Source organism: Haplochromis burtoni, unplaced genomic scaffold (genome assembly GCF_018398535.1).
Source record: "Haplochromis burtoni strain Fernald_Lab_line unplaced genomic scaffold, NCSU_Asbu1 Contig_171, whole genome shotgun sequence".
In the NCBI taxonomy this organism is placed as follows: domain Eukaryota; kingdom Metazoa; phylum Chordata; class Actinopteri; order Cichliformes; family Cichlidae; genus Haplochromis; species Haplochromis burtoni.
In genome coordinates, this window is record NW_024582532.1 from 460,336 (window position 1) to 474,541 (window position 14,206).

The window sequence follows — 14,206 nt, forward strand, 5'->3', positions numbered from 1 at the left end:
GCTAATTTCTTTTTATTAGCAAAACACCATAACTGCAAACCATGGACTGGAAATACTGGAAATAGTGGCCACAGCCAAGCTAGAGCATCTTAAAATATAGTTTATTAAGACATTATATATTGTTTGTTTAAAGAAAACAAAAACAGCCATTAAAAAAATTATGTTATTACAAAATGTCATATAGTGTAGCCCATATTACTTTTTTAAATACAGCTACCTCTATTGTTACCAGACGTAATCACTTCTTGCCTTCCCTTAACTGTCTTTAACAAAGGATTCAGCTGCTAACTGGTTAATTTTAGCAGCAGTTGTACTTTAAGACATTGGTAAGCTAGGCTGCTGTTCAGTCTTTATGCTAAGCTAACCTGCTACTAGATTATTTTATAGACATACATGACAGTTACTTTAATTCAAGCTGAGGTTTTTCCTTTAAGTGTAATCACATCACACTTTCCTTTACACCTGTTGTACAGTTAGCAGTAGGTGTTTTTAGCATGACAAACCCTGTTTTAATTTAGCTAATCTGCAGTTAGCCCAGTTTGTCCAGTAATTTGAGCTTTTCTGTTTTCCTTTAAAATATATATATTAATTTAATATTGAAAACATTCATGTATTTCCTTTCTTCTTCTTCTTCTTCTTCTTCTTCTTCTTCTTCTTCTTCTTCTTCTTTTTTTTTTAAAGACAATTGCTACATTAATTTAATTAAAATGTTACCAGCGTTTGAGTAGTTAATGCTTCATTTTGAAGATATTGCAAAGTTTGGGGTCAGTAAGAGAATCAACAGCACTCCTGCAGGTGTAGACCAGCTGATATTTGGCTCAATTTGGTTATGCTACTTTTGCATCTTCCAGGTGTCTCAGTGTCCTTCTGTTACAATGTTGTTTAATTTACTGTTTACAGACTCTGGGCCAATAAAGAGCTGGCATTTTTTACAATACAAAAAAAGTCATGTTAAGAGTAATCACTATAAGAAATATGGTACTAGCACTAAAACTGTCAAAAAATAAATAAATACATTCAAAACATCAGCAAGAAAACATTGTAAGTTTTAATGTGCATCTTTATACATTTTATATGTTAATTTGGTTAGACTATTTAATGCTGCAAAAATACATTATTCAGGAATTTCTGCTTCATAGAGTAGCACACTTTTATTATAGAAATGAGAGGTTCCAATAAAACACAGTGTGCCACAACACTGTCTCTATCAGTTGTTGTAATATATTATTTTTGGATGCCTGTAAATATTGCAGAGCATAAAGTATGAAAAGTTAAAATGTGCCGCTAAGATAAACACAACACCAAAAATAATCTTTTTTTCTTTTTTGTCTCAGTGGATAATTATTTCCTGTTTATATATATACATTAAAAACACTGATAGAAATCTGATATTTCACAATCTGTCACATTTCTTTACAAAAACATTACCCATGTGTGTTTATTTGAGCCTGAACCTCCAGATGTGTGACTCGCGCCGTCTGGAAGTTGTAACAGAACAAAGCGGACAAAGTAAATGCAATAATTTACTCACATGACTTAAATTATTATTTCCATACCAAATATTTACACATGGCACCTTTGACCATCAGTGCATTACAGACAAAGTTATTGCATCTATATAATCATCTTAAACATAAAGTGGTGCGAAACCCCACGATGGTTTTGATGAAAAGATGTGAACGTTGGTCGATCGGAAGACGTTCCCTGAGTCATAGGCCATGTCAGGTGCTGAAAATCTGCTATTTTAATCCTGGCAGGGATAAAAATCAAAACTTCCATTATGCGGAACATGTTTACCTGAAGTTAATGATTTGGTTTACAGAAGAAACAGCTGGAAAGAGCGTAATCAGTCAGTTTGTTCAGTCAGCAAAAATTCTATATTAACTAACTGGACACGTTTTATTGTTCTAGTGAAACTGGATGTAAAGTTATTACATATCATATAAACCACTGAGCTAACAGACGAAGAGATCTGGATAGTTTATTTTTTTTTTACTCCAAGGCCTTCTTTTGAAAATGACCAGAGAAAAATTGTGCCAAAACAATAAAACCACTGACAGCTGATGGGAATAACATAAACCATATACAATGCAGTGATCTGCTGGGAAACCTAAGATTCTGGCTTTCATGTGGATGTTCATTAGACAAGTAAGATAACAGGTAGACTCCTCGATGGCAGTGGGCACAATATGCCCATCTACACTGAAGCAACTACCTAAGAATATGATAAGGAGCTCAGATCATTGACTTAACCTCAAGACTCCCCACTCCCAGTCTAATCCAAGCATCCGTGGAAGCCTCACCTTTAAAGAACAGAGCTCAAAAGAACCACTGCCACTGTGTCTGAGCAAAGTGGATGTTATAGATATGAAACAAACTAAGAATGAAGTTGCCACACTGATGACATACACCTCTGCTTAATAAACTCAAAGTAGATATTTATTTCATTGTTAATAATCGCTTAAAAGCTGTTTTTTGACTTCTTTAAAATGTTTTAGAACCAGGTCTCTGGTACCAGACATCCTGTCTCCATGCCCTCATGGGTTAGAGCTGTGTCCAAGTTTGGCAGATGGTTTTATTGTTGTGGGTGATTCATTGCTAATATAGTTTCCTTTCGAAATCCTTTAAGTTTTATATAAAGAGTCTAAAAGTTACACAAATTACACATTTAATTTAATCCAATCTTTTGATCTTTTGAAAGGTTCAGTATATTAACTGAAGGTTTATTCTTTGTTGAAGATTCCTGGATTTGTGTATGGAAACCATTCTCACGCTTCTAACTTCCAGAAGGAGCTGAGCTCATCATAAAGTGGAAAGTTTGCATGTCTGAATCATCAACTGTATCAGTCTTGTGACAGGTAATAGACCATCAGCAAATACGCTGATATTTACAGATGGTGGTGGCTTCTGCTTCTTTGCTGTGTTTGACTAACTATGACAACAAATTTGGTTATTAAATGGTTGTGAACAGACAGCCACATAACGTCCACTTTGCGTATACTTAGCTTGTATTACCAGAACCTGTTTTTGTAAAGATAACATATTTATGCCTTTTCTGAATACATTTACATCCACATTTATTGCAGGGTGGATTTATTTATCTGGACTACCTTCTTGTGGTTGTTTGAATAAATTTTTATTTCTTTAGGACACGACCAAGCTGCAGGGTTTAGCATACAGATATGAAATCATCCTTTTCATCAAAATCTTTGCAAGAACATGCTCAACTTTTTGCATTTAGTATTTTATTAATTTGGCGATGAGATGCATATTTATTTGTCCACAAATCTGTGGTAATTGCAGAGTTTCAAGTGACTAGATTGATTTTCTTTAAAAAGACAAAAAAAGGATGAGGAGATGGACAGAAAGAGATGTTTGAGGTATCAAGATGACTGTGTTGGATGCATAATTGAAAGAAAAATGCTTCTCAACTATAGTTGATGTCTCCATCTTGCTAAAGTTCTCTTTATTTCAGATACAGGCTTTCCTCCACGTTGACTGCGATGCAGTTCAATTCCCAGGAGGTCAAGGTAAGCCACGACCCCTGCTGGGCGTACTACCTGCAACCACAAGACTCCACCACCATATCCTCGTACTGCTTGTACACCACATTGTTTCCTGAGTCGATGTAGAGGATGCTGATGGGGCTGAGTTTGGATGGGGCGCAGCAGCTTGGAGGCATGTTGCTAGGGTTCATTGAATTCATCAGAGTCTGTATAATGGCGTGGTTGGTGGGCTCCAGGTGGGAGCGCAGGGGGAAGTCGCACACCCCCTCGCAGTGGTACGCCTCATAGTCCAGCGGGGCGATGATCCAGTCGTCCCAGCCCAGATCTCTGAAGTTCACATGCAGGGGTTTCTTGCTGCACCTGGATTTTGACTTCCTGCCATGTCGCTTCCCATGGCGGGTTTTGGATGCAGCAGTCCTGCGTCTCCTGCTGGCTTTAGTGCCAGGGCCCCTCTCTTTGGGGCTTTTCTCGAGGCCCAGTAAGGCTCTCCCCTCCCTCCTCTCGCTGAAGAGTGTCTGCTTCTTCATTGACCTGGTGAAGACCACTAAGATGGCCTTCTTCTGCTGAGGCCTCCCATGTCGGTGCAGTCCCAGAAGATGCAGATCCAGCTCCCTCTCAGGATTGTCCAGCACGGCCCTGAGCTCCAGGCAGAAGTGCTTCCCCTGGCTCAGGTGTTGTCGCTCCTTGAATATCTCCCACACGTCCAGCACCTCCCACCTCGGCCTGTGGGAACCCTGCAGGTCCAGTGTTTTGGAGTCAAGCAGCTGCTGGTCGTGGCAGGAGAGAAGCTGGATGTCGACAGGCTCTGTTTCCGATATCCTGAAATTCCCAGACGCTTTGGTGTAAATCCTGAGCTCGGCTCCCAGCACCTCCGCTTTTTCTGAGAGGGTTGAGACATCGAACAGATACTGTTGTCTCCTCAGAGGGGAGAGTGGGAGGTCATCTGTGGAAAGCATTAAAACAGCAGGGTCAGATGCCTTCTCACTGAGATGATCTACATACCACAAAGATGTGGAATCTGACAGATAAATATCCCAAATGCAGTCTGCACTGAATTAAACTGGGAGACAGAGTATGAGTCACAGGTGAACCAGCAATACTACCTACATGCACACACTCACACACGCGGCAGAGCTCCACATACCTTGTCCGCTGTCCACAAAACTTGCAATAGTGTTTGCAGCTTTTGAAGAACGGAAAAAGCTGGCATTGAGACCCAGCTTCTCCGCCGTGGAGAATGTCTTGTAAATAGACAACATGTAGTCATGCGGCTCAATTAAGTCTTTAGGTGCTGCTTTGTTGTATCTGTCCTGTGAGGGTCGAGCGTAAAACTCCTTAAAATATTTAGAAGCTTCTTGTGAATTAAAAATCTTCGCCGCTTTGCTGCTTTTCGGCGCAGCTGGAGGGAAAATAACGAGAGTCTGGAAACAGGGCATGCCCCACACGAACACAAGAGCCCCGCAAAGAAAAGAGAAGTGATAGAAATCCATCCTCTGCGCTCGTCCTGAGTCTGAGTCGGAGCCTGAGCTGTGGCCGGGGTGGACCAGAGCTGGACTCTGCATCCGCTCCTGTGTGCAGCAAGTGGCTGCTCCGCAAAGTGCGCACAGCTCAGAGGGATAGGCGGCGCGCAGTTTAAAAAACACAGGAGGCGAGGACACGCCTACATTGTTCTAAAGGCTTAAAGGAGAGGGCAAATTAGGCTGTAAAGATAATTGTTCCTCTGACACCCCCCACCCTCCTCACGGAAAGACAGATGTGCGCTCAAAAGACTATGGTGCATGAAACTGCGCTGACTTTTCTCGCTCTCACCAAACCTGCTTAAATGGAATCAGAATTGATTTGATTTTCAGTTTTAAGCCTGAGTTTTGGAAGTTTCTCTGCAGAACGAGTCCCGTAACGTTGCCTCGGTGCATTATTTCTTTAGTGTTTATTGTGGAGTGTAATGCCCTCTAGTGAAGCAAAGAGATACTGCTTTGATGCGAAAGACGAAAGGCGCACAGAGGCAACGTCCTTCAGCACCGTGGACAGAGTCTGTGCTCAGCAGATAGAAATAATTATTATAATCCACACATTATTCAGATATCCTCATATTTGAGATTCATGACTAGAATAGACTCTAGAAAGAAAGACATAACTGCGTAACTATACTACACTTTTCTGCATGGTATGAAAAAAAAGGCGTCACGATGCTGTTCATTATTTCTTTATTTCATTTTTTAAAATTAATTTTGGGACATTAAAATTATTTATTACAGCCCCTTCTAAAATGTTCTTAATGGTGGGAATATTTAAAGTTACATCCTCAGTAAAAACATTTGTATAAACCCGTGGGGCTGAAAACACCTGAATTCGAAGATCAAGAGGCGTGGCCCAACGCTTTTGTCCTTATAATTTGTTTACATTGTATCCATGGCGCAAATCTCAGCTCCATTACCTCACTGCTAAATCTTGGGCTTCACTATGGTTTCATGTTTACTGAAGCACTTAAAATAATGAATAATCAATAATCCAAAACAATTTCCAAGTGATTTGATTTTGTATTTGTTTTTGGATCTGTTGATTTCCCAAAGGTGCTGCTTGTAACGCTCCACGTAAAGAGTCGTGGCAAAAGCCAATGTTCATGAAAATTTGGACTCCATATACCTTTCTTTCCCCTCCAATCACATTCTCTTTGAGTAGATATAGGCTCCGTTTCAGTATGTTGCCTACAGCGCTGCAGTCTGGGCTTTTAATATTATGTTTTGGTATTTTATTCTTTTAACAGTGAAAAGCCTCTATCCACTTTGCTGCTAGGGTAGAACAACGAGCTTTGTTTTTTAAAGCCCCAAAAACATGAGAAAAAAACAAGTCAAGAGACAGTGACACAGTAAAGATTCACTTAAAGATAAAAAACACAATTTATTGAAAAGAAAGTGTAGTTTCAAACAATCATTAACATGCAGAAAACTGTTGCAAAATTTCTTGTTTTCCTTCAGCTGTTTGCAGTTTCAATTTCACTGCTGCACTTTTTAAAAGTAGAGGTAATCTATTTGGACCTCACACCCATATTAAATCTTACACAAAATACAATGAAAGAACCCAAAAACTAACAGAAATTAACATCTAATGCACAAAATCATTTAAGAAAAGCTTTACTTTTACCTCATGAAATAGTAAAAATAATTATTTGTTGTTGTATTCTTCATAAATCCCTTTTACCTGAGAAGATTTTTGTTCTAATGGATATTGATCTGAAGGCTATAAGCAATGGAAAAATATACCACTCACAATAAACTTTGAACAAGAGGTTAGTTTTCGTCCTTCATGTTAACGTGACTTTACATTATCCTTCATAAAGCGGGCTGAGCTCTTCTAACCTATGGGGACAGCATCGGAGCAGCAGGCCACGGTGTAGATAACGCTAGCCAGGCACAGAGCGCCAGCAGAAGCAGTGGTGCCAGAGCCGAAGATGCTGTCGTCGGTGATCTGACCAGTGGTCGTGGTAGGTGTCGGCTCTGTAATGTTGCTGCTGGTCGTCGGGATCTGGGTGGTGGGAGTGTTCTTAATGGAGAAGGCTCTGGATGTGGTGCCCCAGTCCTTCAAAGTGAAGACCATTGTCAGGTTCTCACCTGCAGATGAAGAACAGATACTTATACGCCTAATAGGATCAGTTTCTGCTTTCATAAATAATGCTTGATATTTATTTTATGCACATATTGGTTTTGCAATTTTTTTTTATCATGCTCTGGATGAACTGCACCAGCTGTTTTCAATCTGCCAGTTTTCAAACGTTATTTAGGTTCAGGTGAGGATGTGTGAACGCACCGCTGTTAACAATGGACAGGTCGCTGAAGTTGGCCCAGCAGGTTCTGAACAGGATGGTTGTGTTTCCTTCAAGCCCACCAACGCTGTTTCCATCAGAGTCCTTCAGGCTGGCTGTAACCATGAGAGTCGTCACTCCCACGGAGACGCAGTTTCCCTGCAGACATTAACAAAGGTCAGTGTGAGTGGACACACACACACACACACAACGGACGAATATAGAAAACAGACTTAATCCTTGATTATATTCCATTGTGGACACAAACAGCTCGAGACCCAATGGCTAAGAGGGTCATTCCTGTTATACGTATTCAACTTATTCAAAGTCTGCTGGAAATGTGCCACCTGGGGTGCAGGGGTAGCTAGTGCACCGTGACGTAAACTTCCCCCAAACAAGGCAGTGTGGTCATAAAAACATGCAGGCACATCGACGTTCGCATAGACCGTTGTGCTCACTGTCTGGTGAAATTTATAAATAATGACTGCCATCTAAGAAAGTCCAGATTATCCACTCAGGTAAAATTGTTGATTTTCACGCATAAATGTCCCAAAAATGTTCCTTATTTTTACTCTAATTATTCATTCGAGTCCACTCCACATTTACAGTGAAACTGCCTTCTCTGTGAATGACAGCTAAGTCTAGACAACAAATTTTATATTGGATTGAGGAAAAACAAAAGAATCATGGTAACTTTGAGAAATATACATTTCTAGAATACCAGATGAGTCATACTCAGTCCTACTAAAACGATCCTAAATATAAAATAATCCAACCCTGGTCCAGGCAAGGTGTGAGAAATATGCAGTGTTTATATGGATTGGGTCACTGAGTTAGTAATGAATGAGTTAGTAATGAATGAGTTAGTGAATGAATTAAATAAAAGGTAGAAGGGGGTGAACTGGTTGAAATGAAAGATCATCTAATAATACAAAAATTAGATAAACCAACCTCACATCCTTCCCAAAACATCAGCTTTAACACTGGCTGTGCAGTAAAACATCTCGAGCTGCCTCACCTCTGCATCCACAGCCATCAGACTGGGCTGCTGGTAAAGAGGACCCACAAACTCCCCGGCTATCGGCTCCTCGATCAGCAGCAGGCGGTCCACGCCGGACACGTAATTCACGGTAGGTTCCTCTCTCGTTACTTCCTCTGTCGCCACCTGAGGTTAAAAGGAGGAAATCACCATGTAAATATGAGACATTTCATCACACACGTAATGTATTTTTATCATCTTAATATCAAAACAGCTGTTATAGTGTCTACAGAGCAGATGTTATTCTGCTTCACCTCATTCCAGCTGGGGTCTGAGGATGGAGGAGGAGGTGGGACCATGCCTATGGAGGAGACGTTAAAACCGATGGACTGACTGAGGTTTCCAGTCACTGCTGCCTGACCCAGTTCATCAGCGATGTTCTTCAGCAGTGTAAAGTCCTCGTCATCTGAGAAGACACAGGCAGCAAAGATGATGATTAACTGAACAGATTAGACCCTAATGAGCAATAAAGTGGCACTTTTCCTTCTTCCTAACCGTTGGTGCTGTTTGTGGTTTGCTGGACAGGAGGCTTTTTGATCTCCACCTCCACTGTCAGGCCCGTGGATCTCTTCCTGCGACGCGCGCCTCCGTTCTCCCTGATGATCTTGGAGATGCGGATCATGTTGGGAGGAACTTTGAGGAACACGGCGAGGTTCTGGACCAGGCTGTTGCCATAGAACTCCTCCTCGGTCATTGCGGGGAACCCAAAGGCGATGACGAGAACCGGGGCAGTACGGATCTCCACTGGTTGAGAGCCTCTCAGCACGACCTTCAGCATCTTATAGTCCTGGTCAAAGTAGTTGGTGCCCACAGTGGCATTTAGCTCGGGGACGTACTGACCTGGAGTGATTAAACACAGAAAATCTTAGATCATCATCTTCAGATATAATTCATACATGACAAACACAGGTCCTTGTAACATTTCCTGTTGATTTGATTAATATTTGTGGTGATTATTTGCACAAGACGAGAAATTAAGAATGCAGATACTTTAAACTAAGACAAAAGGTAAAAAAAAAATGTATTCATCTAAAGCATAAAAGGGTGGAAAAACACATTTAAAAGAACAAACATAAAGGGCTACGTGACATTAGCCCGCCATCTTTTATAAAAATGGCTGGCGTCCACTAGATTCTGAAAGACGTCTTAGAGTCGGTTGATGAACCTGATGTACTTTTCTCTCCGCTGGACATTGTTGGGGAAAACATGATAGAATACTCACGTTACTTCTTTGTTGTAGAGAATCAAGCTATTTAGTTACTTTAGTTACCAAGTCAAACCTTGATCAGGGTTTGGGATCATAGTTTGTTTTTTTTGTTTTTTCATTTGCTTGTTTTTTTGTTGTTGTTGTTTTTTTGCATTAATATTTGGGTCAGATGGGTTTCATTGTTTTCATTTTCACTTTTATTTTGGTTCCTGTCTTATAGTTATTTTCTTTATTCTTTTATGAAGCAGGTATTTCCTGGTCGCTTTTTTAACAAATATATTCTCAGTTTTAGTTATTGCTACTTTTTCAAGTCTAGTTTTAGCTTGTGTGCACCTTATATTTACTTCCATCCTCCCTCCCCCGTGTTCCTTGTATGTTGTGAAGTCTCCACATCTGTGTCCTGTGTTTCGCTGTCACACAATTTTCTGTTTTATTTTGGTAATCATTTTTCTTCTGTGTCTTGAATTTTGTGTTTGCCTTTGTTGATACCTTTAGATTCCACTGTTAATTTATGTTTTGGAATTTGTTGGACTTTTACCTTCTGCTTAGTAAAGGTTGCTTTGTGAGTCCAGCATTTGAGTCCTTTTGATCAGCCGTGATGCTAGTCGGCACATGATATCTTTGTGTAAACAATTAGTACCTGCAAGTATCGGTTTCTTCAAGATGTAGTTAGTGTTATCAGCATTCCACTCAGCATTAGTGGGAGCGATCAGTTGATTATTGACATACACATCCAGACGCTGAGGGTTGGAATAAAACACTGACACCACGATGCTCTGCACAAATGTAACAACAAAAAGACACTTAGTTACTGAATGTAGATTGATCTGAAGACTTAGACATCTGGTTTGTATTTGTGGGCATTTTTTTTAATGATTTATCTCAGGAGTGCCTTTTAAAAGTATTACTCCTTAAAAAGAATTAATACATTCAGAACAGCATTTTTGAAAATGTGGCCTGACCTCAGATGGATTAGAGTTGAGCATCATGAGGCGAAGCTTTTGCGGGCTGACGCTCGTGAAGTAGACGTCAAAGGAGTGACCAGTGGCTACGATACTGTGGAAGAGGGAAAGTCTCCTCTGGCAGGTGTAGCCAGAACACCAACCGTGATCCTGAGGACCTGGACACAAACACACAAAACAGAGTTTTAAAGTCATTCTGCTGTTTTTAAACAGACCGTCAACACCCAAGATCTTAAGCATATGATGGAAAACTTTTCCTTATCCTACCGTTGATCAGATCCACGTAGCCGTCTCCAACCACAGCGATGGGGGACAGACGTCTGGTCTCCGTGTCAGCGTCGAGACTTTCAATCACCAACATCCTGTAGTTCAGGCCGAAGCACTTGTAGCTCTGCCAGGAACTCATGTAGGTGCATGTTCTCCTGATCACACCTACGCACAGATTTTTAACTAGATATATAACACTTTCCAGTAAAACTCATGACCACCACAGAACACTAAATTTACCCATTAAGCAATAAACCAATGTAAGAAATAAGACAGGAAATATCAGACACTAAGGTATCTGGCTGGAAAAATGTATTCATTAACTGATAAGATATCATTTTATATGTTTATAAATAATAAACATTTACCAGACACACTATTGTATCTCTTCCACCAAACTCTAGTTACCTTTGTTTGGAGCAATCTGGTTCACCGGGATTCGGCTGCCATTGAGGGCTGTCAGCATGACTTTGGGGATGCGATAGTCGCCCAGCCCCCTCCTGGGATCTCCTCCCCACTCATACTCGGATTGCGGCACCACAGCGCCCACTGCCCCTAGGAACGACCCATCCAAGTCATTCAACAAGCTCTTCTTCTTCGCGTCACAGTCCATGTCCACACAGTCAGCAGGGTTTACTTTACTGGGGCACAAAAACATTAGATTTTACTTGATCAAAAGCTTGAATAAAAAAAAGAAAAAAGCATTTAAAAAGGTTTTGCAGCTTAAATTCTAAAATGAAGCAGCAGCAATTAAAATGTAAGATGCCCGTAGAGTGCACAAGGTTAAGTTGGCATCACAATCACGATTCCTGTGCCGCCAAGTTGACCTTTTTTTGTGAATAGTTGAATACCACATTTTCCATAAAATACATCAACAAATACCCAGCTTAAAAGGTCAAAGCTTTTCACGCATTTTCACACAAGTTGTTGCGGAAAATCTGCATCATTATGTCAAAGAGTGGAGGTTATTGGTGGTGATGTCCCAGTCATGTGATTGTAGTTTCGTTTAACATTAGCACTTCACTTCTACACTTTGAAAACCATACAAGCGGTGTCAGTTTGTGAAGATTACTTTGTTGAATAAAAGGTTCATTTTTGCCAGCTGACTTACAAAACATGTCATGTCTTCACCATGTGAAAAACACATTTTTACAAGTTATTGCCTTTTATTTTTTTAGGTTTCTGTTATAAACAGATTTCTAATCAAAGCCTTAGCACCAGACATCTGTTAGCATGGAGTGACCTACCCCAAATCAGGTCTGTGGATAAACACTTTGGCCTCGTCTGTGCTGTTGATCATCTGAATTCCTGAAATCTGCACAGGGTGCTGCAGGTCTTCATTCAGTGGGTTTGTGATGAACATGACGTTTGCCTCAGAAGAGCAGACATTTCTGAAGTTGACAAATGTTGTGTCTACAAAGAAAGCCAGTGCAATCAGGAGTTAGAAGCATGTTTACTGGGAAAACGCTCCCAAGCATCATTTCAAAAAGTCAGTTTGATTCCAAATCGCAGAGGCTGAACCAACCTTTGACTGTCATCAGCCCTTTAATAGAGTTGTAGTTCATGTTTACATGATGAGCCTTAGCTGGTGCACTGTTGTGGGCAGACTGGAAATTTGGCCAGCAGATTCCAGATCTGCCACCTGTACACAATGAAAACAGAAACATCAGTTAAAGAGGTTTATTAGCATTTGCATGTATACGTTGTTCAGGTTTTACTTTTTTATTCTTAAATTGACAAAATCTGTATCTAAGAGTTTCAGTTTAACTCTACCTTGGATAGGTCTGGGAGCCCGATGGCCTGAAGTGGTGGCCAAATTAAAGTCGATGTTTGGCAAAGTGTCTGAGCAGTTGAAGCTCGGGCTGCTGCCAACAATTAAGGAATTCTGGGGGAACAGGGATTTGAGTTAAATCCTTTGGCAAAGACAAAGCTCCCACAGAAGAACAACAATCAGTTAATCAAAATAAAGCATCTCACCTGAATTAGCACTGTTTTATTGGCAAATTCATGGGAGAGAGAAGGGGGACCATAGATCATAGGCATTATTCCCATGCCGTTGTCCACCAGGGTCACGTTGGAAACCATGACATTCATGATGGTCTGTGACAGGGAGAGGAAGAGGAAAGGGTATCATTGTATCTACTATATCTTTATTTTCAGACAAAGCATGGACCCTTTTAAAGCAAACACATATTAAGTTTGTTACACATTGCTTGAACAAATTCCTCAAACAGGCTTTTGTCAGCTTATACTTCTAATGCTAAAGCTGCTTTCTGGAAAGGCAACTGGAACGTTGTGAAAATTATGGCAAAAAGCTATTTGATGCAGTAAAATATGACCAAATGTACGTGCATGATCCAACATAGCCTGTTTTTCCTGTTTTTCTTCTCATTAAATGCCCAGATTTTTTCTTTCCTTTTGTTACCCTCAGGTTATTTGCCCTGTTTTGGATGAACCTGGCTGATTATTCAAGTGTAGGAAGCAGAGACTTGGTTTTTAATACCTGGAAGTAGATGCCGTAGTCAAAGCTCCTCCAGACAAAGAAACCCTGGATGTGGGCGCAACCAGGCAAACCGTCATTGTTCAGATAGACCCCGAACAGACCGCCGTGAGCCTCGTTATGAATCCAAGCCTCATTATCATTTATATAACCTGCACAAGAAGAAGTTCTGTAATTTACTGTTCTGAAAGAGGAAGAAATTTGCACCAGCACCGGACATAAAGCCTGTCACTGTTGATTAAAGTCATCTATGTCACCTGGGCATGGTTCGCCATCAATGCGATACGCCACTCTCTCATAACCCGCCACAATGTTGTGCTGCAGCACGATGTTTGTCCCCTCGCTAACCTGAAATATGTTTTAAAAAAAAAAGAAGAGACCAGATGATTATTATAAACAAACATTACTTACGTTTAAGTGGTTGATATATATTCCTATTCCTTGGATATTCCTAGAAAACAAACCTCAATGGCAGCATTCCAGTCAAAGTTGAAAGGCTCCTCTCTGCCTTGGTACGATCCAGGCCACAGTGTCATCATCACCAAGTTCCTCCTCAGTTTCACCTTATTTCCCCAAATTCTGATGCCTGAAAACACAAAAAGAAACACAGAAGAAGAGAAATTTAAATCAAATTTATAACCATTTTGCCTTCATGAGATACAAAAACAGAGCCACGGACAGCACAGTGTTTACCTTCTCCGACAGTGTGGTGGATGATGTTATCATCAACATTAAGGCCGTCTGTTCCAAAAACGCCGACTGCCGGAGAGAAGCCGTCGTGGAAAGCGCAGCCCTGAATGTATGACTCTTTTTCTGTCACCTTTCACCACAGAAAAACAACCCCCAACAGATTTAACAGACACTTTCTTCTCATTAAACAACAAAAGCAGCAGTTTTGTTTAAATAAACTTCTGCTACAAGATATA

The 14,206-nt window shown here is 40.6% G+C and overlaps 2 protein-coding genes across 3 annotated transcripts in view; both read right to left on the bottom strand.

The window, feature by feature from the left end:
* Positions 1–720: 720 nt before the first annotated feature.
* On the bottom strand, positions 721–6,251 carry gdf6b (growth differentiation factor 6b). Its single transcript, XM_005940928.3, has 2 exons — positions 4,651–6,251; positions 721–4,449 (listed from the first exon to the last, which is right to left on the bottom strand). The coding sequence occupies exons 1-2, from the start codon at positions 5,066–5,068 to the stop codon at positions 3,557–3,559; spliced, it is 1,311 nt and encodes a 436-aa protein (XP_005940990.1). The 5' UTR covers positions 5,069–6,251; the 3' UTR covers positions 721–3,556.
* Positions 6,252–6,409: 158 nt separating this feature from the next.
* pkhd1l1.1 (PKHD1 like 1, tandem duplicate 1) overlaps positions 6,410–14,206 on the bottom strand; it is a 44,817-nt gene continuing 37,020 nt past the window's right edge. For both annotated transcript variants that reach the window (XM_014339612.2, XM_005940926.3), the window contains exons 61-77: positions 13,974–14,100; positions 13,745–13,866; positions 13,538–13,628; positions 13,284–13,432; positions 12,758–12,880; positions 12,554–12,665; positions 12,306–12,422; positions 12,028–12,193; positions 11,189–11,421; positions 10,781–10,945; positions 10,514–10,671; positions 10,192–10,327; positions 8,840–9,184; positions 8,599–8,750; positions 8,324–8,470; positions 7,311–7,464; positions 6,410–7,114 (exon numbers count right to left, since the gene is read on the bottom strand). In XM_014339612.2, the coding sequence (XP_014195098.1) occupies positions 6,858–7,114; positions 7,311–7,464; positions 8,324–8,470; positions 8,599–8,750; positions 8,840–9,184; positions 10,192–10,327; positions 10,514–10,671; positions 10,781–10,945; positions 11,189–11,421; positions 12,028–12,193; positions 12,306–12,422; positions 12,554–12,665; positions 12,758–12,880; positions 13,284–13,432; positions 13,538–13,628; positions 13,745–13,866; positions 13,974–14,100 (2,754 nt within the window). In that variant the 3' untranslated portion in view covers positions 6,410–6,857. The remainder of the gene's footprint in view (positions 7,115–7,310; positions 7,465–8,323; positions 8,471–8,598; positions 8,751–8,839; positions 9,185–10,191; positions 10,328–10,513; positions 10,672–10,780; positions 10,946–11,188; positions 11,422–12,027; positions 12,194–12,305; positions 12,423–12,553; positions 12,666–12,757; positions 12,881–13,283; positions 13,433–13,537; positions 13,629–13,744; positions 13,867–13,973; positions 14,101–14,206) is intronic.